The sequence below is a fragment of the Mus musculus genome, chromosome 5, assembly GCF_000001635.26.
Source record: "Mus musculus strain C57BL/6J chromosome 5, GRCm38.p6 C57BL/6J".
Taxonomy (NCBI): Eukaryota; Metazoa; Chordata; class Mammalia; order Rodentia; family Muridae; genus Mus; species Mus musculus.
Window position 1 is genome coordinate 110,543,806 of NC_000071.6, and position 23,189 is coordinate 110,566,994.

At 49.9% G+C, this 23,189-nt stretch overlaps 1 protein-coding gene across 2 annotated transcripts in view; it reads left to right on the forward strand.

Annotated features, from left to right (window-relative positions):
* Positions 1–226: 226 nt before the first annotated feature.
* Positions 227–23,189, forward strand: part of Galnt9 (polypeptide N-acetylgalactosaminyltransferase 9) — a 77,352-nt gene continuing 54,389 nt past the window's right edge. Inside the window, exon 1 of one of the 2 annotated variants that reach the window (XR_389273.3) lies at positions 227–1,137. Coding sequence is in view for 1 of the 2 variants with exons in the window: in NM_198306.3 (NP_938048.2) it covers positions 897–1,137 (241 nt within the window). In the remaining variant the exon portion in view is untranslated. The remainder of the gene's footprint in view (positions 1,138–23,189) is intronic. The other variant, NM_198306.3, reaches the window with a different exon arrangement.

The following is a 23,189-nucleotide window of genomic DNA, read 5'->3' on the forward strand; positions in this document are numbered from 1 at the left end:
TTTCTTCTGGCTGAGCGTGCACCTGAACTCTGAGGACTTGGGACACCTGGTCAAGATTTGTGTTTCCTTTATTTGTTTGGCCTGATGCTACAATAGGATCGCTCAATCTACAGCCTACTCTACTCTCCTTTCTTATCCTTTGGTCCCAGAAGAGGGCAACCAATCAGGTTAGGTTTGACAAGGAGCGGTGGGCAGGCAAATCTAGGTGGCTCTGACTCATTACTGCACAAAGGCACCTCACCACACCCCAGCGTGCACCCCACAGCACAGTCCTGACCGGCGTTCCCTAAGGCTTCGTGTTCCTAGGGGTCAAGTCTGGGTTTTGTCCCCTAAAATAAGCCCAGGCGCGGAGGGCGGTCTGAAGCTCGGAGTGGTGCCGCGCCCTGGGCCTCGCTCCACGTGGGCCTATCCTGGCCAGGGGTGGCGCGCGGGATCGGTTTGGGGCGGCGGGCGGGGCAGCGGGCGCCGCGTGCATGCTGATGAGCGCAGGCCGCGTCACTGCGCACCGGCGCCGTGGTTTCGGGGCGCGCAGGAGCGGGGCGCGCAGGAGCCGAGCGCACAGGAGCGGGGCGCGCAGGAGCGATCGGGGCGCGCAGGAGCGGGACGCAGCAGCTAAGGCCTCGCGCTGCCTCCCGGCCCAGGAAGCTCCCGGCGGGCGGGCCCTGCTGACTATGCGGGCGGCGCCCTGTACCCGCATCCCCGGACGGTTTCTGCGCGCTGAAGAAGGGCGGGTCGCGGCGGCCTGGCTCGTGGAGCCCGCGCGGTGGTGCTGAAAGAACAGCTCCCGCCCTTGCCCAGCCCATGGTCCCCACCGCGGCCGGCCGCTCCCAGGCTCCTGCGGCCCCGGGGCCCCGGGGATGCCCGGCGGGTGAGGCGGCCCCGTCCGAGCCGCGCTCATGGCGGTGGCCAGGAAGATCAAAACTTTGCTGACGGTCAACATCCTGGTGTTCGTGGGCATCATTCTCTTCTCGGTGTACTGCCGCCTGCAGGACCGTTCTGAGGCGCTGGTGCAGGTCGTGCGAGGCACCGACCGCCGGATGCGCAATCGGCTATCCAAGGCGAGTGCTCTGGCCGACCGTGAGGCCATCCTACAGCGCCTGGACCATCTGGAGGAGGTGGTCTACAACCAGCTGAATGGTGAGCCGCGGGATGGAGGGGAGGCAGGGTCCCGTGTTAGGACACTACTCTATCCAGGAGTGGCTGTCCACACCCATCCCACAATATCTTCCAGGGTCCCGAGTGGAAGCTACCCTGGGTCCTGTAGAGGAAATGCTGGAGGCCTTCATTGGCAGAGGGCGGCGGTAATAGAGCGACTGCATTATCTACTCATCCTGTGAACACTTGGGAACTGTCCCTTGCCTCCCGCATAATGCCTCCAAAGTTACTACCCAAGAGAACTCTAACTTCTCAAGGAAGAGCCTCTGAGGAGTTGGCAGAAGGGTAGTGAGGGGCTCAGGCAATACCTAGATCCACAGTGAGGGAGGTCCAGACCGTGCCTAGGTTCACATTCAGGAACCAGAGGTACCTTACAAAGCTGTGAGGGTGAAGGTGACACCGAGGTTCCCTGCAAGGACCCAGAGAGCCTTTCCAAGCTGTGGGTTTAGACCGGACTCACTCCTCTCCCTGGAGATACGGAAGGAGGGGGTGATTACTGCCCATCTAAAAGTGATTGATCCCATCTTCCTCTGCATGGCACAGTGCGTGTCTTGTCTATTACAGTGTGACCTCTGGCCTGGAGAGCCACCTTTCAAGGATGCTCAGGGCTCCTGCAGAAAGTTCTGTTGTGGGAGAAACGGAAGGCACCACTGGTGCTGTGTGGAGAGATGGAGTCAAGTGTCCAGCAGAACTGGGTAGGAGCGGAGTGTTCACGTGGACTGAGGTCAGGGTGCCTGGGAACCTCTGAGGCACCAAAGTTTCTGCTTCTGGTGACCTCTTTGCTTTTCTGTGAGGAAAAGAGGGAACTCAGCATCTTTGTCACAGCAGGTCACAGTGGATGGTTGTAGCTGTTGGGAATGGAATATTTTACATTTTGGGTGTAGGATGAATGCACCAGCTCTGTCCCCAAGGACAGCTTTGTTAGGCTTCAGGAAGGAGACAATTGGTGCATGCCTGCAGCTCCAGCAGGCTTCTGTTCTGCGAAACAGCCCCAGCAAACCTCTTTCTGCAAGTGCTAGGAACTGGCTTCACTAGGCAGTGACTAGGTTGGGTGGGCATCTTCATCAGGGCTCAGGTCAAAAGTTTTAAGGGTCACTGGGGTCTCCTGAGAGAACTGGGTTCCAGGCAAGTGCCATCTGGGTTCCAGGTGGCTCGGGTATCCTCAGATAACAACCCCCCCCCAGCAGCTCCTGGACCCCCTAGCCATCCTGACCAGCCCTGTGGCTTCTCCATCAGCCACTCAGCTGAAGGCTCAGAGGAAGAAAGTTGAGTTGGAGCAGTGGCTTGGCCTCGCCACCAAGTGTGATTCATCTTCTGGAAGACGCTGGGTCCCGTAATAGCACGGAGCTTTATTGAAGTGTATTTGCCAGGGTGTTATGGTCTGTTTTATGGGGCGAACCAGAGGATTATATAAAAACATTGGCACCGTTTGCGCTTGTGTAACATCACGCTGGCCGGCCAGCCTCATGTGCTGTTTCCTTCCCTAGTTCCCCAAGGACAAGAGGGGCCAGTATTTGGTGAAAGGAAAGCTGGGACCCTCGATCACCTTTCCTGACATTGAGACGGGCAGAATGAAGTTCTTCCCTCTGGCTTATCTCCTCCCTGCTCCCACGCTCCTGACAGCTTCTTGCTTCTCTTCTCCCATTCCCTCCTTTCGTCACCTTTCCTTTATAGTACCTTTTCCTCCACCCCTCACTAAATCCCTTCCCTTTTCTTTTCCTTCTCTGGGCTGAAACAGCCATGCCCTCCTCTCTGATTCATAAGCTTAGCAGACTCTAAACTCAGTTTGTCATTCAATATTTGTCCTAGGAAGGAAGCAACACATTGGTCTCAGGTGGGCTCCTTCGGGGAAAGCACAGACTATCCAGGGGCTGTCTGTTTAAGTGAAGTCATTTGAGATATCCTTACCCTACTCCAGACTTGGCCCAAGGCCTCTGACTGAGGGCATGGAGGAAAGCCACGAGAGCTTCCTGGAGGAAGCTGGCCGCTCTCCCTGGCACAGCTTGCTCTATTTTAGATCCTAGAGATTGTGGGCTTGATCCCCAAGGGTTTCTACTGATACTTATCTCAGCGGCATTAAAAAGTAAGAGGAAGCAATTGCTTACATCCCCTGGGCCCAGATTCTTCTTTTGAACTCTCTCTCTCCTGGCTGGGGAGACAATGAGAAGAGGGAATTCTGGGGAGGCAGGAGGCACAGGAGGGAGCTCTGGTGTAGGCAGTATGCCATTCTCCTTGGCTCCATGACCTTACCCTGGCAGAACATCCCAATGTGGTACAGACTCAGTCTCCCAGGGCCTGGAGGCATTGTGGAAAAGGGTGCGTAGTCCCTCTTATATGTGCTTGAGAATTGCTTCTAAATTCAGTGCTCAAGGCAAGGAAAAATGTTTATGGGAAAAACTCACCCTCTGAATACCTTAAATTGCACATAAAGCCTGGTGCCCCAAGGCTGTGTGAGCGGCTGGCCCAGGCTCTCAGGAGCAGTAAATTTGAAATCCTCCAAGCTTGGTGCTGTTTTCCAAGTCCGATGCTGGGAATTCAACCCCTTTCCCCTAATGATGTGTGTGGGGACAAGTGGGCCTTTTCTTCGTACTGGGTGTCCCTCTATGAGTCTGTGTGAAGGCTCAGCAGAGCAGACGCACAGCCCTCTGTTGTGGAAAGCTTCGTAGGGTGGAGGGAACTACTTGGCCCAGGGTCTCACACCTAGGTAGGTGGTCCCTCTTGAAGGGTGGTTTCTAAAACCAGAGCTCGCATACTTGTTAATTCCCTCTAATTTGTGCCATCCCTCCCCGAGTGCATTCATTATACTGTCTGTAACATTCAAAGCTGCGGTTGGTCTCATGGTTGGGACAGAATTGGGAACCAGGAAGTGGAACAACTTGCCAGGGTTGTATAAGACGCTGGAGGTGCAGTTGCTTGAAGAAGGAGCAGGACCCGTGTCTCTGACATTATCACAAGTTCAAGTTAAAAACAAAAACACCAGGAGATTTTAATATGGGCCCCAGATGCTAGCCATGGAAGTCTTGGCACAGTTGGTGTCTCTGCTTCATCAAGGCTTGCTTGCCCTCCTCTGGCATGCTGGCCTAGTTCTCCTGACCAAGTACTTGCCTACTTCATTCACTGACCACTACACCTGTGCAGACTCCTGTCCTTTGGCCCCTTCTCCCTTTTTACTGTTTTAGGACCGTGTCTTTCTATTATGTAACCCTGGATGTCTTGTCTTTCTATTGTGTAGACCAGGCTAGCTTCAGATTTACAGAGATCCACCTGCCCCTGCCTCCTGAGTGCTGGGATCAAGTGAGTGCTCCACCACGCCTGGCTCCTTTGGTCCCCTTTAAATACATTTGTATGTGGTTTCATCTCTAGCGCCCAACACCCAGGCAGAGTGGCATGCCCACGAATATTTGAGTAAGTGGGCTGCACATTGCTTTCGATAGATAAGTTCGTTCGTTTGTTTTAACAAAGCCTTTCTCTACATAGCACCGGGTGTCTTGGACTCTATGTATACCAGGCCAAACTCACAGAGATCCACTTGCCTTTGCCTCAAGTCCCGGGATCAAAGGCTTGTGGTGCCACATGGCTCAGAATAAGTTTATTTTGGGCCATTGTGTTCCACTGCCGTGCTTGTTGGCGGAAGCGCTGAATGAAAGCGTTCTCTGGAAGAGATCACACACTGTCACACAGCCCTGCCGTTGAGATTCAAAGGAAGCGGCTCCAGTGAGGAGGATGTGGGATGTGGAGTGAGCCATGCTGCAGAGCCATGCTGCAGGGGCATGCCTGCTCCCATGCTGTGTTTCTGGGTTACTCAGACCTTTCCTGCTTCCTGCAGCTGAAGCTTACCAGTGCACACAGCCTTAGAAGTATAGGCTTCAGTAGCTCCTATGTAGAGTTAAGATGGAGGAGCTGGAGGCCAGGTGGGAAAATTGAGGCAATTGTCATAGGGCATGGGTTCTGGGTCACCTTCATTGCAGCAACACCACGGATGTTTGGTAAGCACCAGTCCTCTTGCAGCCAGCTCATGTTGGGCACAATGAATTTCCATCTATAAAGGACTTTGAGAGCCTGGAGCACAGGCTAGAGGGAGGGGAAGGGCGGAGAAACATCAACAATAGTGTGGCTTTCCCTTGTAACCTTTGGCTTCAGAGTGCTGAGTGCTGGAGGTAGGGGTGGCTTGATCCATGGCTGGGGAATGTGGCAGCTTCCCACCTGCTTCTGTGCCAGGTGTGACAAGACAAGGCATGCCCCAGATCTCTGTCCTACCAAGAGCATTTTTTTTCCCTCAGAGTGCAGATGTGTTTTAAGGGAGAACACAAGCTGAGCACAGTGAGCCTCTCCTTTGGATGTCCTCCCTTTTATTTACTTCTGTTATGCAGGTGGTAACCGGCAGAACAAGAAGATAATGCAGTAGGAGGAGTTTGTGGGTCTGGGCCTGGGGATTGCTTGCTTTTCCATTGGTAGGTCCAGCATTCATTCCTCCTGAGTCTCTGGATAGATCAGAGCATCGGCTTCCAGAAAGGGGCCTGTTTGGATCTTCTCTGCGCACTGGAGAAGCAGGAAGGACTCTTCAGTTGCAGGGAACACGGGTGATGGCAGAAGGGTTTTTGTTCCCCTGCAAGCTTTACTTACCAAAGCGGCTCATGGCTGGTCTCAGTTCAAGCCCATTGGCTTTTACTCTTCTCAGGGTGTATGGTCCTGCATGGCCCACTTAAGTGACAAGAGTCATGGCAGCTGGGGAAAGAGCTGCATTTTCTTTTTTGTTTCATTGGCTGGTTCCCACCCACTCTTCCCCTCCCTTTACAGCTTGCTGACCACTGACAAATAACCACAAACAAACCCACAAACAAACGGCTATCCCATTGGAGCATGGCTCCAACTCCATAGCTGGGCAAATTCAGGGTGTGCAATGGCTGCCATTCTGACTCTACTGTCTGTTGTGTGCACAGCTCTCAGAGCAGCTGTGGTAATGGTTTTGGTTTTGGTTTCTTCAGTTTGGAAGCAATTTGGTTGGCTCTATCTTGCTTCTCACTGCTGGGCTGCAGTCTTGTGGACACCCGTGTTTATCAGAGATACTGACTGCACTTGACTATAGTTGTATGGAGACCCCTGTGCCCTCATATGACAAGCTACCCTATGACTTGAAGCCAAAGCACAGTGCCATGCTATCTCCCTTCGAGCAGTGGGCCTGGTTTAGCTGAATCTGGGGGTGATGAGGAGGGGCAAACTTGTATGAAAGCACTCACAGGTGGTGGCCCCGGTCTTGGGGTGCTGGGATGGAATGATTATGTTTATAATCTGTCTTACCATCAGCCTATTTCAGTCTGTTAGGGATACACTACAGAACTGTAAAAAAAAAAAAAAAAAAAAAAAAAAAAGGCTTATCATTTGTTGGTTGGAAACTGGATAAAAATAGGCCTCTGTGAATCCTTTATCATATCTGCCTCAGCAGACTTGCAGGTGAGGGCTGGGGTGGTTAAGAGTACCGAGGCTCTTCTTCTAGAGGATTGGAACTTAATTTCCAGAACCTGTATGGTAGCTCCCAGCTATCTGTAAGTCCAGTTCCAGGGCATCCATAGGCACTGTTGGTATGTGGTGTACAGTGTGGATATATCTGCAGGGAAAACATTAAAAGGAGGAGGGGGGAAGAGGAGGGGGAGGATGAAGAGGAGGGGAAGGGAAAAGGAGGAGTGGGAGGAGGAGGAGGGGAGGAGGAGGAAGGGGAGGAAGAAGAAGGGGAGGAGGAAGTAGAAGAAGAGGAGGAAGAAGGGAAGAGAAGAAGGAGGAAGAGGGGGAGGAGGGGGAAGAGGAGGAAGAAGAGGAGGAAGAAGAAGAGGGGGAGAAGGAGGAGGAGGAAGAGGAAGAAGAGGAAGAGGAGGAGGAGGAAGAGGAGGAGGAGAAGAAGGAGGAGGGGGGGGGAGTAATAGTCAAAGAAATGCAACTAGGCTCCGCATCTCAAGACCAGCTTATTTTCCTCACTGCCTCAGAAAAGCAGAGATGCTTTGAGAGGGAAAACATGCTGTTACTACCTGCAGGAAGAATTAAGGACCACTGAGGGCGACAGAGAGCAGAGTCTTCCCACCTTCTCAGCACGGTCCTTGACCCCTGTGAAGATGAGTGTGAGCAGCCCTTTGAAACTTTTTCAAATGGAGAGACCTACTTTGCAAGTCATCTCAAGGGTTTCTCAGAGGAAGGGTGGCTTTGAATTCTAACCCAGGAGGACACAGTGGTCATCCGCACCTTCCCAGGCTCTCTGCTGCCTGAGGAGCATCTGTGGGTTATCCCAGGATTGTTCTACAGCCCTTGCTGACCAAGCAAACAGAGCCCTGTTCTGTGGGATGCCCATACTGGCAAAGGATGAGCAGCCTGCGGAGATGTGTAAGGGTCATGCGTGAGCACTTATCCTGGGATCCCTCCACAATGGAGGCCTTGTAAGCCCACCCTGTACTGACAGGGGTCTGGTGATGCCCAACACTGTGCTGAAAGTCTCTATTCATTCAAAACACAGCAGGCTCGACCATTCAGGTAGCTGCTCTTCTTATGTAGCTCTATTGCTGAACATAGTGACCTCCCTGAGGTACAGGGTGGATTCAGAGCCCATTTTCAGCAGAGATGATACTGAAAAGGGGTGATTGACAGAGAAAGTAGGTAGGTGAGGGGCTTGAGAGTTGCTTGATGCGAATTGAAATGTGCCTTCCAAAATTTTCATCCCCCCTAAACCTTAGAATGTGGTCTTATATGGAGAAAAGGTCTTTGCAGGTATTGAAGATGAAATTATGTTGTCTGGGGTGAGCTTAAATCTAATGACATCTGTCTCCATGGGAAGAGGAGAAAGGGGCTGGAGAGATGGCTCAGCAGTTAAGAGCACTTGCTGCTCTTTCAGGAGACTGGCGTTTGACTCCTAAGCCTACCTCAGGTGTCTCACAGCTGTCTGTAATTCCAGCCCAAGGGATCAGATTTCTGCATCAGGCCTCGGTGGGCACCTGCCTGCACATGTGCACACGCAGTAATAAAAATAGGTCTTTTTAAAAATGGAGAGAAGATACAGGAAGTGGCTTATAAGGTCAGAGGCAGGGACAAAGCAGTGTAGCCACAATCCAAGGGATTCTGGGATCTTCCAGAAGCAGAGAAAGAAAGGCGGGGGGATGCCTTCCTTAGAACTTCCACAGGGACAGAACTCTATTCACTATGCCCGAATCTTAGACTTCTGTACTTCCAACTGGAGAGAAACCAAGAAAACCATATGTCAGGCCCCCAGGTGCCGTGCTGCACAGCTGAGGACTCTCACAAAGGTACAGCCAGGGACTCTGTCCAGTAAATGTGTGAACTGAGATGTAAATGAAGGGCAAGTGTGACTTAGGAGAATTCTAGGAAACAGAGTGGGTGTCAATAGATGCAAAAGCCCCATCCATGGATGGCAGTGGCTCTCACCCTTCCTAAGACTGTGGTTCTTTAACACAGTTCCTCAAGTTGTGGTGACTCCCAACCATAAAATGACTTTTGTTGCTACTTCATAACTGTAGTTTTGCTACTGATATGAACTCACGATATAAATATTTTTGGAGATAAGAGTTTTGCCAAAGGGGTCATGACCACTGTCCTGTGTTATGAGAGTAGTGGGGGATGGGTGGGGGTGGGTGGAGGGGAGGCAGACAGAGCCTATTTTGGTCTCCTCAGTGTCATGTTAGGTTCGTAGGTATCATCTGTGATCCTTGGCTTCTGGGAGGTTCCTACAGAGGGAGCCGGTAATGGAAGTGCCCTGAGAGATGCCTGACTTTTTTTCTTAAACATTTTGTTTGATGTGTGTGTGTGTATGTGCATGTGTGTATGTGTGTCTGTCTGTCTGTCTTTGTGAGTGTGTGTGAATGTATGTGAGTGTGTCTGTGCGTATTTGTGTGTGTGAATGTATGCATGTACCCATGTGTGTGTGTATGTGTGTCTTTGTGAGTGTATGTGAATGTTATGTGTGTCTGTGAGAGTGTATCTGTGTGTGTGAATGTGTGCATGTATGTGTGTTACCTGTAAAGGCTAAAGAGGACTTTGGATCCCCTAGACCTGGAGTCACAGGTGGTTTTCAAGCCACCTGATATGGGTGGTGGGAACTGAAGTCAGGTCCTCTGAAAGAGCAAAAATTGCTCTTCACTATTGAGCCGTTTCTTCAGGCCAGACACCCAGACTTTAGCTAGGATGCGGCCTCTGCCTTGCTGGCTGGCTTTGAAAAGCATCACTGATTTCTCTTGGATATGTCAGACCAGAGGAGTGTGACCTGGACAATAATGCATTTGTCGATTATCAGAGGGGAAAGAGCAAGGTTCCCAGGCAACCAGAGAGCTGGACCGTCCCTCTATCCATTCTGGAGGGTGTTGATCTGATCCACACTGCTTATGACCTGACCAAGTCCCAGTCTGGGCTTCTAAATTCAGTGCTTCAGTCACAGGGCTCGGCTACTTTGTCCCAGGTGTCCTATGTGTCTAGTTTATTGATTTATGGATTATGAGATGTTGAATACTGTCCCTGATCCCGCCATCTGCCAGAGGCAACCCCTTCACAGCTGCTACTCTAGGCGTGTCCCCAGGGAAGCCCTGCCTGGCCAAGCTCCCCTGTTTTCATTAAGAGTGTGGCCATTGACCAGCTGGGTTCCTCTCTAGCTCTACCCTTCCCCGTGGGCATCATCTGCCTGTCTGAGGTTCAATTTCTTCACTTGTGAGGTGGATATGGGAGTCTGGTAGGGATTGAAGGAATTACCATAGCCTTACCATATGCTTTGTAGGGAAGGAACTCTGCGTCATATGTACTCCTCATCTATAAAGTGTGGGGCATGCCCCCTCGCTGCCATCTCCAACTTCCTAGGCAGAGCCAACAACAGTACTGTCTAGCGTATGGTAGTTTCTGAGTCTGATTCCCTAGTGACCTTCAAGAGGCCATCCCTGTAAGCACGCGTGTATACATTTTGTGTGCATGCACGTGTGAAGCTATGACTGGCTGTTGGATGCTATATGTTTTCACTTTCTATATTACTAGCATTTTTGACAGATGAGGCAGGTTGTCTTCCTGCATTGGTAGCAATACACTACTTGCCTAAGTGGCGTTCATCAAGAAGTGGGAGCCATACATGGAGTTTGACTGAGAATTTGATTGCTCACCGCTCTAGAGGAGGTGGGATCTGGGAGAATGGAGCTGATAAACAAGGTGGACTGAAGTCTCATGCAGTAGCATCAGACAACTTATACTCTGAGGGTTGAGAGGAGCCGCATGAGTAACGTGTACAGTCACAAGGGTAAGCTGCCCGGGAAGGGTAAGCCCCAGGTGGCAGGCCAATAGCCAGTGGCTAAAACAAATTTTTCATGGAGGCAGATTGTGATGGTTTGTATATACTCAGCCCAGGGAGTGGCACTATTAGGTGGTGTGGCCCTTTTGGAGTAGGCGTGGCACTGTAGGCATGGGCTTTAAGACCCTCATCCTAGCTATCAGGAAGCGCGAGTATTCTGCTAACAGCCTTCAGATGAAGATGTAGAACTCTCAACTCTGTACCATGCCTGCTTGGATGCTGCTGTGTTCCCACCTTGCTGATAATGGACTGAACCTCTGAACCTATAGGCCAACCACAATTAAATGTTGTCCTTTATAAGACTTGTATTGGTCATGGTGTCTGCTCACAGCAGTAAAACCCTAACTAAGACACTGATAAACAAATAACAATTTCCAGTTGTGGAGAATAATACGAAGCAAACATTCCTATCTGATAAACCCAGGAGGGGCTCGAAAGTATCATCCAAGAAAAATTAAATGGTTTTGAAGAAACTGAGGTCACAAGACTCTGTCTGGTCTTGGTTTCTTGGCATTTTGTCACAAGCACTCAGAAATCTCCTCAAGGGACTCTATAATCTCTCAGTGTGAGTTTGCCTACTTCTGCCTAATCATACACACGTATTTACCAAAAATTAGGTCATCGTAGCTGAAGTATGTGTAATTTGCAAAGAAGTTGGTCATATTTTTTAAAAAAAGTATTTCACAAGAGTGATTGTAAACAAATCTCCTTGCCTGGCTATATCCTTGAATTTTAAAGGAGACAAATTTACTTAATTTAAAACATGAGCCAGTTTCAGGGAATCCGCTGAATAATATAAACTTGACCAGTTTGCAAAGACTGTACAGAGGAAGCTGGAGTATGGTGATCCTTGGGGCTCCAGCCTGACCGGTCTCCCCGAGGCCATCAGTGTGACCAGAGTTAATAGAGGGAGGCACCTAACTCCTGATCCTGGGTCCTGGCCAGAGCATCCTATGCTCTCAATCTGATGAGAACAGATGCTTGGTGAGGGAGGGTGTACAGGTCAGGGGTCACCTTGTCATGCCTAATGGTGTTGGTGTAGGGAGGATGATTGGTCACCCTCCTCGTTTGCTGGGTGGTCCCAGAATCTGCATTTCGTTGGTTGGGTCCCTGTGGACCACATACTCATGCACAGTGTGACTGCTCTGTGCACTGTCCTGTGCTGACTGGGTATTATATTGGCAGCCCCATTGGTATGAATGGCTGGTGTTAGGGGAAGGACCCTTGGGCCCAGGGGGAATTGGGTGTCTCTCATCTCTTTTCCAGACCATGAAAGGAAGGTATAGCAACTATTAGGCCCCATAGCATCTCTCTTTCTGGGTCAGGTCCACCTGGAGCCTACAGCATGGATCCTGGAAGCTCTGACTGACTAAATAGGGCCACAGCCCTGGGTTCAGCCCACACAACCCCTCGAATGCCTCAGCTGCTGCTAGTGTGCATTTAAATACATATTCTACGTACAAATGTTCTTTCTAGGCCTTGCTGTTGTGCCAGGGAAATAAAGGGAGGTCCTTGTCTCAGGACCTCCTAGGTACCCTGCCAGGCACCCTGCTCCATTAATCCATGTCCAGTTACAGCTCCTACATGCTGGGTTTCCCTGCCCTCCTTAGGAAGAGTCTGAGCTGCCATGGAGGGGGGTGGGAATAAGGCAGAACTTAAGAGGACTAGATACTCTTCAGGCCCACCTAGCTGTGGGCCTTGGGACCATTTTGGTTTAGGGTTTCTTTGTGTAGCCTTGGCTGTCCTGGAACTTGCTCTGTAGACCAGGCTGGCCTCAAGCACAGAGATCTGTCTCCTTCTGCCTCCTGAGTGCTGGAGTCAAAGGTGTGCACCACTACCATCTAGCTGAAAGGAAGACATTTTAATTCAAGTTTAGCAAACCACCAGATATGGGATACAGTATAGATCCTATGCGTTTAGTTAATGCTTTCAGCAGATGCATGGGACATGGTACACTCAGCTCTTTACCCCATGATAATGGAGCCCATGAGATCACTAGTGCCAGCCGTGGAAGGCCTGAGGACATACATGAATGCAGTGCCGTGTGGTGGGCGTCTCTCAGGCACTATTCACTGTGAAGCTTACCTCTGGGGTCCTCCTGCTATCCCTCAGTCAGTACCCTAGCATCAGTTCTGTAGCCCAGCGTTATCCCTGAGGTAGCTCACCCCTGAGAGAAATGATAGGGAGGGCCACTCTGGCCAGGTACTGATGCTTATGAGAGCACAAGGCAGGCTGAACTCATAGCAGAGACTGGACCAGCTGTCTGTATGACTAGGTGAGCCCATTTTTTTTTTCATGTAAACCCAATACATTTTTATTCAAATTTTTACACAGTCAACCAGAGTAAAATCTCAAGAAGATACATATGTTTTTTCTTGTTCAAAATATGCAAACTCAGTTATAGTGTGGGTTCTGAGTATCCTCTTGGGGATAAACATGCAACTGGCCAACCAGCGTCTCTTCTGTCATCTCCTCACCTCCATCCTGCCCCTGGGTGTCTCTCCCCAGATGTGTTCCGCATTGAAGTGATACACCTAGTCTTATTTATCTTTCTATAATATCCACTGTCTAGTGTGCCCCTGGCCAAGCTCAGGATACAAGATGTTTCCCAGAGGGAAGTGTGCAGAGAGATCTGTGGTCTTCATGTCTTGATGAAGGCCAGAGCAACAGAGACAGAGGTGGCTAATTTCTAGAGTCCAGTGAAGGCTCAGACCCAGGTGTTGAGACCCAGTGCTAGTCATTGTCCTGGGCCCTAGAGGTGCCACCTGCAGCCCCTGATTATCTTTACACTGGCAGCCTGCTGTCTATGTACCACTGCATCTCACCTTCAAGGCCCCACAATCACACTGGGACACCGATCAGTACAGTCAATCAGAAAGTGTTTTCTCTGCCTGCTCTCTGTCTCTCTGTCTTTGTCTCTGTCTCTCTCTGTGTCTCTGTCTCTGTCTTTCTCTCTGTCTTTTTCTCTCTCTCCCTCTCTTTCTCTCCCTCTCTCTCGTCAGGCCGACTGCTCAGCAGTGTTCAGTGCTCCTGAGAAAACAGATAAGCAGTAGGCTGAAGTAAGAGTTGAAGGTCTTGGCATTTTCAAAGGTGTCCAGAGAGGGCCTTGCATAGCAGTGACTTCTCAGGTGTGATGGCTATCCCTAGTTGTCAACTTGACTATCTCTGGAATGAACTACAATCCAGAATTGGAGGGCAATATCATCCAGAGCTTGAGGCTGGAAGACACAAGTTTCTGACCTGGATCTTGACGCATAGTGACCATGAAAAGCTTAGGCCCCGGCAAGGTAGTACATGCCTTTGATCCCAGGAGACTGAATTCAGCATGGTACAAAGCAAGTTTTAGATCCAGGAATGGTAATACACACCTTTAATCTGGGCCACAGCTTCTGCTGGAGGCCTACACAGGGACATTGGAAGAAGGAAGATTCATTCTTCTTCAACTGCTTGCACTTATTTGTCATAGAGGTACAAGAGAGGGGGAAGGAGGAGGGGGAGAGGGAGGGGAAGGGAGGGAGAGAGAGGGAGAGAGGGGGAGACAGAGAGGGCAAGGGGTCTACAGAAGACCAGCTTAAACAACTACCCTCATGGAATGGAACAACTACTAGATTCTTGGACTTCCCATCCACAGCTGCCTATTGTTGGGTTAGTTGGACCTACAGACTGTAAGTCATCACAATAAATTCCCTTAATATATAGACACTTCATAAGTTCTGTGACTCTAGAGAACACTGACGTGAGAAGAAGGATAAATTGCCTTGTCTGAGGCAGCATGCTCAGACTCGACCAGTGCAAATGTCCTGGGGCAGCAGTACCAGGGAGTGTCCAGAAAAGGCCAGGGATCAATGGGGATCAGATCATGGGAACAATGAGTCTGTATTTTCTATCAAATGCTGTTAGAGTCAGGGAACACGTGGGCCAGAGGAGAATGTAGAATATAGTGCATGATGTTTGCATGATGTTTGTTGTGTGGGTGGGCTGCATCCCTGGTCCCTACTCAGTAGATACTGATTTATGTTATCTCTTGATTGTAAAAACCAAAATGATCTCCCTGAGCACAGACACGCCTGAGAGCCAGCTCAGTCCAGGTTAAAGTATTTGGTGGCTAAAGGGGGTATGCCTTTAAGATGGAAAAGAGGCAGTATGCGTTGAATATTGGCTCGGACTGCTAGGAAAAGCAGGGCATTTGAAAAGACAGGAGGGCCAGGATTGATGGCCCCTGTCCTTGAGTGGGGATATACGGGACTCACGAACACCATGGACAGCTCCCGGGTGGAAGTTTGCAAGCTGATCACGTGGGCTGGCTTTTCTCCAGGGATTTTCCGCTTTCCTAGGGAGTCAAGACACCGGTCATGGGGCTGAAGTTAAGAACTGCAAATTACCTTCCTGCCCTCTCTCCCCCTCCTCTCTTCCTCTGTCTCTCCTCCTATATTTTTTTCTTTCCCTCTCTTCCCCTCTCCTCCTCCCTCTACCTCCCCAGGTCTCTCTGCCCCTTCTTTCTTACTCTTTTCATCTCTCCCCCTGCCACCCCTCTGTGGCACTTGACAATTTTTTTTTGTAATATTTACTTATTTATTTTGGTTGAAACGGAGTTTCTCTGTGTACAGGAACTCTGTGGTCCAGGTTGGACTTGAAATCAGAAATATGCCTGCCTCTGTGTACTGAGTGCTGAGACTTAACGATATTCCCCATTCATGCCTGATTAGACAGTGTTTTAAAGTATGTGTGAGAATGCATGTTTCCTTTCAAATAGGGTCAGACCAGCCTACGTCACATGTGCCAAGTTCTCTCAGTTCTGAGGGAGGCCTCAGGGTTAAGATTTATAATAGAGGAGCACACACACACACACACACACACACACACACTAAAACCAAGCTACTGTAAACATAAAAATGTATGTCTTCACTCTTGGTCCCACAGATACCTGTGATGCCACCGGCTCTTTAAATGGTTTTGCCCAATGGAGATCAGGACCCAAGCTCATAGCTCAGTGATGGCAGAGGTGGGATTTGAACCCAGGTATGACTGCCATACCTCACTGAGCTTGGCTAAGGAGACATGACTTAGTTGGGTCAGGGCTAGGTATCATATCTTCCACTTCTCATAGTAAGAAGGAAGTTTGAATTTTTTATTATCTTAAAAATTACGGCCGGCCATGGTGGCACATGCCTTTAATCCCAGCACTCGGGAGGCAGAGGCAGGCAGATTTCTGAGTTCAAGGCCAGCCTGGTCTACAAAGTGAGTTCCAGGACAGCCAGGGCTATAAAGAGAAACCCTGTCTTGAAGCCCCCCCCCCAAATTATATTTATTTTGATATGTGTGTACAGGCACATGCATATGGTCACTTCCGTGCACACATGGAGGTCAGAGGACAACTTGAGAGAACAATTCTCTCCTTTCACCATCTGGGTTCTGGGGATCCAACTCAGGTCAGGCTTAGTAGCAAATGCCTTTACCCGCTGAGCTGTCTCGACAGCTTGGAACTGGTTTTGTTTTAATATATGGCTTAGCCAGTTACTCTGTGTGTGTCCCAGTCTAAAACGGAACAAGTCTTGATTTTGTTCTTAAGTAGGCAGGGCCCGGGTTATGTAAGGAGAATTATCACACTTTCTGAGAAGGCTGTGGGAAACGCCTGTTAGCACACCAATGCTCAAGCTCTTGACAGTTGCTGGGAACACAGAGATGATCTTGATTGGCAGGAGTGGAGTACGTGATTCAAGCAGGTTGAAGAGTTGGGCTGGCCCCAACCCCGTGCTTACATGGCCTCAGTCTCACGCCTGATGCCTTTGTTCCTCAGTATCTTCCTCTGTAAATGAGAATGTAGGTGCTCACCTCTGGGAAAATGTGAAACTTTAGGAGCAATACCTGGTATGAGGTGTCTCCTGTCAGAGAAGGGCTGACTCTCATGGGTTCTGCTCACCATTTCCTTAGTGCTGTCATCTCTGCCCTTCACTGTCCACTTGACCTTCCTGCCCAACTCCGTAGGGATCAACTGTGTTGTTGTTTAAAAGATTATTTTTTAAAGAGATTCATTTATTTGTTATCTTATGTGTATGTGTGCACCAAATGTGTGCAGTGCCTATAGGGGCCAGAAGAGGGCATTGAGTCCCCCCTGGAGCTGGAGTTACACAGAGTTGTGAGCTAGAAACCAAACCCAGCTCCTCTGCAAGAGCAACCAGTGCACTGAGCCCCAAGTCATCTGTCCAGCCAGATGTCATTCTTCTCTGATGCATGTAAATAAAAGTCACGAGTTTTGTGCTTCCACAGGAAGCTGGGGAGGAGGTAGTAGGTATAAGCCCCGTGCATGCTTTAAGCCCAAGAGCAATGCTGAGCTCTTCATCCTGGCTTTCTCTGAGAGCCTCCACTCAGGTTTGGGAAGTGGTAGCCAACGTCACTACTCTCAGGAATGGTGTGCTATTGGGGGTGTGAAAACCCATACATGAGCACAAGGAGGGGATGGTTTAATGACAAGTCAGATGAAGTGTTCAAGCTACACACTTGGTGTTGGATCTGTCTGGGCACACATTCCAACTGGATGACCTTGGAGGAAGTCATTGTCTCTCTTTGGTTTCCACATCGATGAAATGTGAGTTATCAGTTCCTGTTACAGGATTGCTGAGATTACATAAGGGCTTGTAGAGGGCTTGGTGAAGCCAAGTTGATTCTCAGAAGTGTTCACGAAGATGTAGAAGAAGCAGGAAAATGTGGGTAAATGGGTTGGATAATGCCAGTCATGCAGTGGATAAATATTGTTTGGTGAGATAGTTGGATGACCATGGATGGACAGATGGATGGATGGACAGACAGGTGGGTGGGTGGATGGATGGATGAACATGTGGATGGATGGATGAATAGATGGATGCATGAACAGATGAGTGGATCTCTATGTTGTGATTTCCACCATGACTTAACTCAGGTGTGTCATTGTTGAGGTCACCCTAGACCACCCTGTCCTTGCTGTCAGTGATCCTTAGATGCATCCTGGGTTTGTGGGCACTGGCTGCTATGTGTTGAAACTATGTGGCAACTGTGGGCTTACCATGTAGGGAAGAGCTGTGAAACCCGTGTTCTAAGAACTCCAGTTCACCACATCTCCTCTGCCCTGCTCTCAGCTGAGTGCAGGAACTCCATGGGAAGATTTATCAGACGCAGCCTCCGAGGGGACCTCCCAGTTACCGCCATATCCTGCAAAATGTTAGTGACCTCATCGTTTAAGAATATTGGTCTATGCTATTGACAACTTGTTATTAGTTTGGGGCCTCAGGGAATCTTAAAAGACCTAATGAACTATAATGAAAGGAGCTGTTGTATTTGAAGAGAGCAGATGAAACTGAAGCTGTGTGCGAGAAAAGAAACATCACCCACAGAGGCAAACCAGAGGCTGTCATTATTATCCATACATTGTGATCATCAAAATGAATAGCCAGGCACATTAAATCAGTTTGCATTATTGGGGGGGGAGGGGGAGGGGAGCAAGGAGGGCTGGTGGGAAGTTCTGTTTGTCCCCAGTCTTCTTGTTCCCACCCACACACTCCACAAGATTGGCAGCCGGCATCTCGGAATCATGAGGGAAGCTCGGATAGACCCTGGTAGGTAACAGTGGTCATTTCCCTCTGCAGACAGTGAGGCTCTACCTGTTAGAGAAAGATGGAGACCACCAGTACTTTTGGGACCAAAGGGCAAATGAGGACTGCTGTCAGAAGCCAGCCTCCACTGCTCTGTGACATGCACTCACAGTGCCTCGTCTGTCCATGAGCCTTTTTGTACGCACTATGGCCATCGTGGTGAAGTCTGATCTGCAAGCATGGTTTGCAGTGTGAGAATGGACAGATTCCCTTGGAGAGGGCCAACATTGATTCTCTGGGCTCCTGGAGACTCTCCTGGTGGTCCTTTAGTCCACCCTCAAGGTCATTCAGGCCCAAACTGTGTCCACATATGGCAGGGTACACAGGTTTTACTCTCACAATTTTTTTTTAAAGATTTATTTATTTATTTTATACGTATGAGTACACCATTGCTCTCTTCAGACACACCAGAAGAGGGCATCAGATCCTATTACAGATGGTTGTGAACCACCATGCAGGTGCTGGGAATTGAACTCAGGACCTCTGGAAGAGCAGTCAGTGCTCTTAACCATTGAGCCATCTTTCCAGCCTTATCTATTGCTTTTTAGAAGTTGGTTCTGTTGGTCATTACGTTCTTGGTTGTTTCCAATGAGCACAGTTTATTCTGATCTACTGCCACTATGGGATCCTGGGTAACAGTGAATCCGTTCTCTGGGCTTACTGGGGACCTAGGTGCCATGGCAGGCTGAGACTCCAGCTAGGGGAAGCTGTCCCTAGGATCTAGTTGTCATATCCAGCACCTTCACTTTCAAGGCCAATCACCCTTCTTCCCAGAGGCCTTTTTCTCTGCTTCTTCCTCTGCGATGGACTTGCGGCTGGCAGCCTGGGTACTCAAGGCTGCTTCCTCTCTCAGAGTGCTGGCTGCTGCTGCGGTGACAGATGGAAAACAGTGACTCAAAGAGAAGCAGGGAGCTCCGGAGCCACCCTGCCTTCCAAGTCGAAAATCACAGCCGCCCACAAGCCCAGGTACTCTCTGCGGAAGAGGTGGGCTGGCCAAGTGTGAACCGACTCTGCTGGGGAGCAGAGAAGTTTGGCGGGAGTTGGCAGCACTTCCGTTCTTGCGGGGGCTCTTGCCGAGTTCTTCTTGGCAGGGCCATCGATAAGTTGGCAGTGTGGATTTTCCTATGTTGAGATCTTGTCTTTCTCGCACAGGAGAGAATTCAGTCTGATTATCTTGAGTTCTTTTGTCTCCTCCTGCTTCAAAACCACAGCCGAAGAGCACCCCTGCATTGTAGGGTTTCTGTGGCACATGGACTCCAGAGGGATGGTGGAAATCTTCCAGAGCCAACCCACTCTGAATCGCTGCCATGTGGCACTGCACTTGATGCTTACATCATGGCTACTCCCGCCCCCAAGAATTGAGTCCTAGTTCCAAGCAGGAAAAGGGCACAGCACTGTGGATAAAAAGCATCACATGATACGGTGATGGGTATACCCTTTAGATGTGTCTCTCAGAATGGCATTCATCGGGTCCCATGTAAATATTGATGACAGCCCATGATCAGACGTTCTCCTGCCTGCAAGGCCCTCATGGAGGTGAGTGGCCCACCAGAGTCATTCAAACCATTCTCCCTGAAGCAAACAGAGGCGCTGCTAGACCTCACCACTGGTCCTCCACTTATTGCTTTCCTTCTGTCTTTAATTTCTTACTTCCTGGGGATGGCCTAACAAATGACAAGTCTGCAGGCTCCAAGATGGAGGCTCAGGTAGCTTTCCCTCCCTTGACCTCTCTCTTGATGATTCTAGTCATCCAGGGCCCTAGTCTTGCCATCACTTCTCTGCCTACTGGCTGTGCCTGTCACGAGGACACTGCTTATTGGTTTTAACACTTCTCAATCCAGAAGCCCTTCATCTCCACACTCGTACTTAATGATGCCAACAACAACCCCTTTGCAGATAAGGCTACATTTGAGGGATACACCCACAGTCTAAGGTACAATTTAGACCCTCAGGCAGCTGCTGGGAGCTGCTTACGGTGGGTGCAGGCAGCCCTCATAAGAGCCCATCTCTGCCTCGAAGGCAGCAGATCCATGCTACCAGATATGTGTCCTCTAAAAAGGCTGGATGTCCATACTTAAACTGAGAACCTACAGGCCTTGAATGTGGCAGCAGCTAGATTTCTAAGCAGCTGCTGCAGCCAACATATACATAGGCCTGGTAGCTAGGCCTGAAACACTGCTTTCTGCCCCCCCCCCCCTCCAGAGTTGGCTGCTACTCTGGCACACTGCTCTCTCTCACTCTCTCTAGAAACCACTGCTGAAGCAATGGCTCTGAAAGTTCTCTTAGCCCCATGTCAAAGCGCACAGACCCACTTAACAGGAGCAGAGGCAACAGGTTGTAGCGTATCCTTGGCCGCCATGCAACCTGCAGCCAATATCTTATCTGGTCCAGTTCTACAGGGAGTGCTCTGCTCCCATACACCCCCACCCTGCTGCAACTACTTGCAAGCACCTCAAGGTCCAGGGGTCTCATGGGAAGGATTGCAGCCATGAGTATCTGGGGTCTGAACACTTACTGAACACTGACTTCATTCTTCTTGGGCCTGAGGAAACAAGACACCATAAATGACGGCCTAGAATGTAGAAGTCCAAAGAGGGTTTTACTGAACCAAAACCTGGGTGTCTGGAAACTGTGCTGCCTGCATAGACACTGGGGCTGCTCTCTACCTGCTGCTTGTATTCTTGAGGAATCCACCCCCACCCCAGTGTCCACGCCTCATGGCTGTGTTGCTATAGGGACTGCCTGGTTATGACACTGATTTTGTACTACCCATGGCTGCATTCAACCCCCATTCCATTCCCCATGAAACAGATGTCCCATCTCAACCTGCTGAACATAGTCATACCCACAGACTGGGTATAGCCACACTGGCTTCCCAGTGTCCAGTACTCAGTCAGTCAAAAACCTAGCGGGCACACAGACTTCCATGTTTGTCTCTTAACCATTGCTTCCAAAGCATGTCATGATAAGAACCTATATATTGATGCTTCTCTGGAAATCTTAGATCACCTGGAACCCGTGGTCCCAATTCTGGCCGGCAGTGATTGGCTCAATCTTAGTGGTCCTGTATAGCCATCAACCCCAGTCCTCACCCCATCTGTAGTAGCCAGCATGACAGTGAATGGCATATTTATCTTGGAACTTCTGCCATAATTTTTCTCAGAGTGCAGCTTGAAGGGATGTGTGGAAACTGATCCAGATCTCACACACACAACTCCTGAGTCACCCTTGTTTGCCACCCCACTTCCAAACTGAGTCAGCTCCTTGTGTAAACAATTTCACACCCACCCTCTGGCAACAGCTCTTTCTACTCATGGTGATCTCGTAATTAGAGGAGTGTGTTCGCTGCCCCAGGTCACAGGACAAGGACTTGGAATGATTATTCTATAACGGTGGGATTACTGCTAGCTTTGCACATCACCGAGCCATTGCCTTCAGTGGCTCTGTTGCCATTGGATTCTCACCCTAAGGCTGCTTGCCTCTTGCAAGTCAGACCACTGCCTCTGAACCAGAGGAGGACCTGGGCCCTGAGCCCAGGGAGTTGCCTGCCCCTGCTGTCATGTGACCTGTCTCCATGGTGACAAGTAGAGGCACAAATGTGTGGCCCCTCCAGCTCTTGGCCTTTGCTCTGGATATTTGATCTCCATAGCCAGGACCAGCTGACACCTGTCTGTACCCAGACACTAAGTTGTTCCCCAGCCCTGGGGGCTGGGGGGGGGGTCCTGGTTCACTTCTGGTCCAGCTCTAATCCACCTGCTAGGAGGTGACACCTGAGATTCGGTGATACCTGAAAGCCAGAACTAGAGCAACTTTAAAGCCCTCTTCCTACGCACCCACTCATTCATGAGAATGATCTGGGGTGGGGGTGGGGTTGTTAAGGATTCCAGAAAACCAGCTGGGTACAGTGGCAGGCATCTGTAACCCCACATTTGGAAGCTGAGGCAGGAAGATTACAAAGTTGAGGATCTTGTCCCCCACCCCACCCCTGCGAATTTCATTGTTCAGTGACACAGTCGAGTCAGGTCCAGCTCTGGGGTGGGGCTGGGTGTTGGTTTATAGATTCTAACTAGTACTTTTCAGACTGGGTGACGTCAGAGGTTCAGGGACCTAGAGCACCAATCTGCAATGTTAGTTGTGTGAAGTTTAGGGCCTAAGCTCTGCTCTTTTTTTTTTTTTTTCTCCCATGTGTGTTTGCCTGCATGTACATATGTGCACCATATGTATAACTTGTGCCTACAAAAGCCAGAAGGTGGCACTGAATTCCTTGGAACTAGAGTTACAGGTGATTATGAGCTGCTATGTGGGTGCTGCAAACAGAACCTAGATCTTCTGTAAGAGCAGCAAGGGCTCTTAACTGCTGAGCCATATCTCTCCCTGGCTCTGCATCCCCTGATTTGGTGTGCTCGGCTCGGGCACTTGGGCCTTCCTGTCACGTTCCTGGTGACTGGATGCTGCTGGCTCTGGAACCCTATTTTAAGAACCACTGCCTTACCAGCTGCTGTCCTTACTCTCCATCTTTTGGATCAGAACCTTCCTTGTGGCTCCTTGTCACAATGGGAGGAACTTGTGGAGAAACGCCCTGTCTCAAAGCCACACCCCCAACTCTGCTATCTTCCCTTATAGCCCTTTGCTCCCGTCTCCCCAGGACCCCTCAGCCTCAGACAGACATCCCTTACCTGGTGCCCAGGTGGCCAACCAGGTGAGCCTGGTTTCTGCTCCCCTCAGTGAGTATCCCCAACACTAATTTAAAACACCCGTGCCTCTTGTCAAATACATTGTTGCCATTAAAACTAAAGATTCAATGGGTGGATTACAGAGCTACAAAGGAATCAGACACTGCTATAGAAAAGATGTAGTAACTGGAAGATGTTCTTGAGAAAATAGCCTGGGCCACTTACATTGAGGAAGAGGAAAGGCAGTGTATGGATTGGGGGGCGGGGCACAGAGCACCTGGAGAGGCAGCCGAGGGCAGAAAGAAACAGACCCCTGAAGAAGAGAAGACTGGGAGGTGGGGGCATGCAAAATAAACCAGCCAAACTTAGGGCAAATTACCCATCACATAGGTCCTGGTGAAACTACAAACTGGCAGC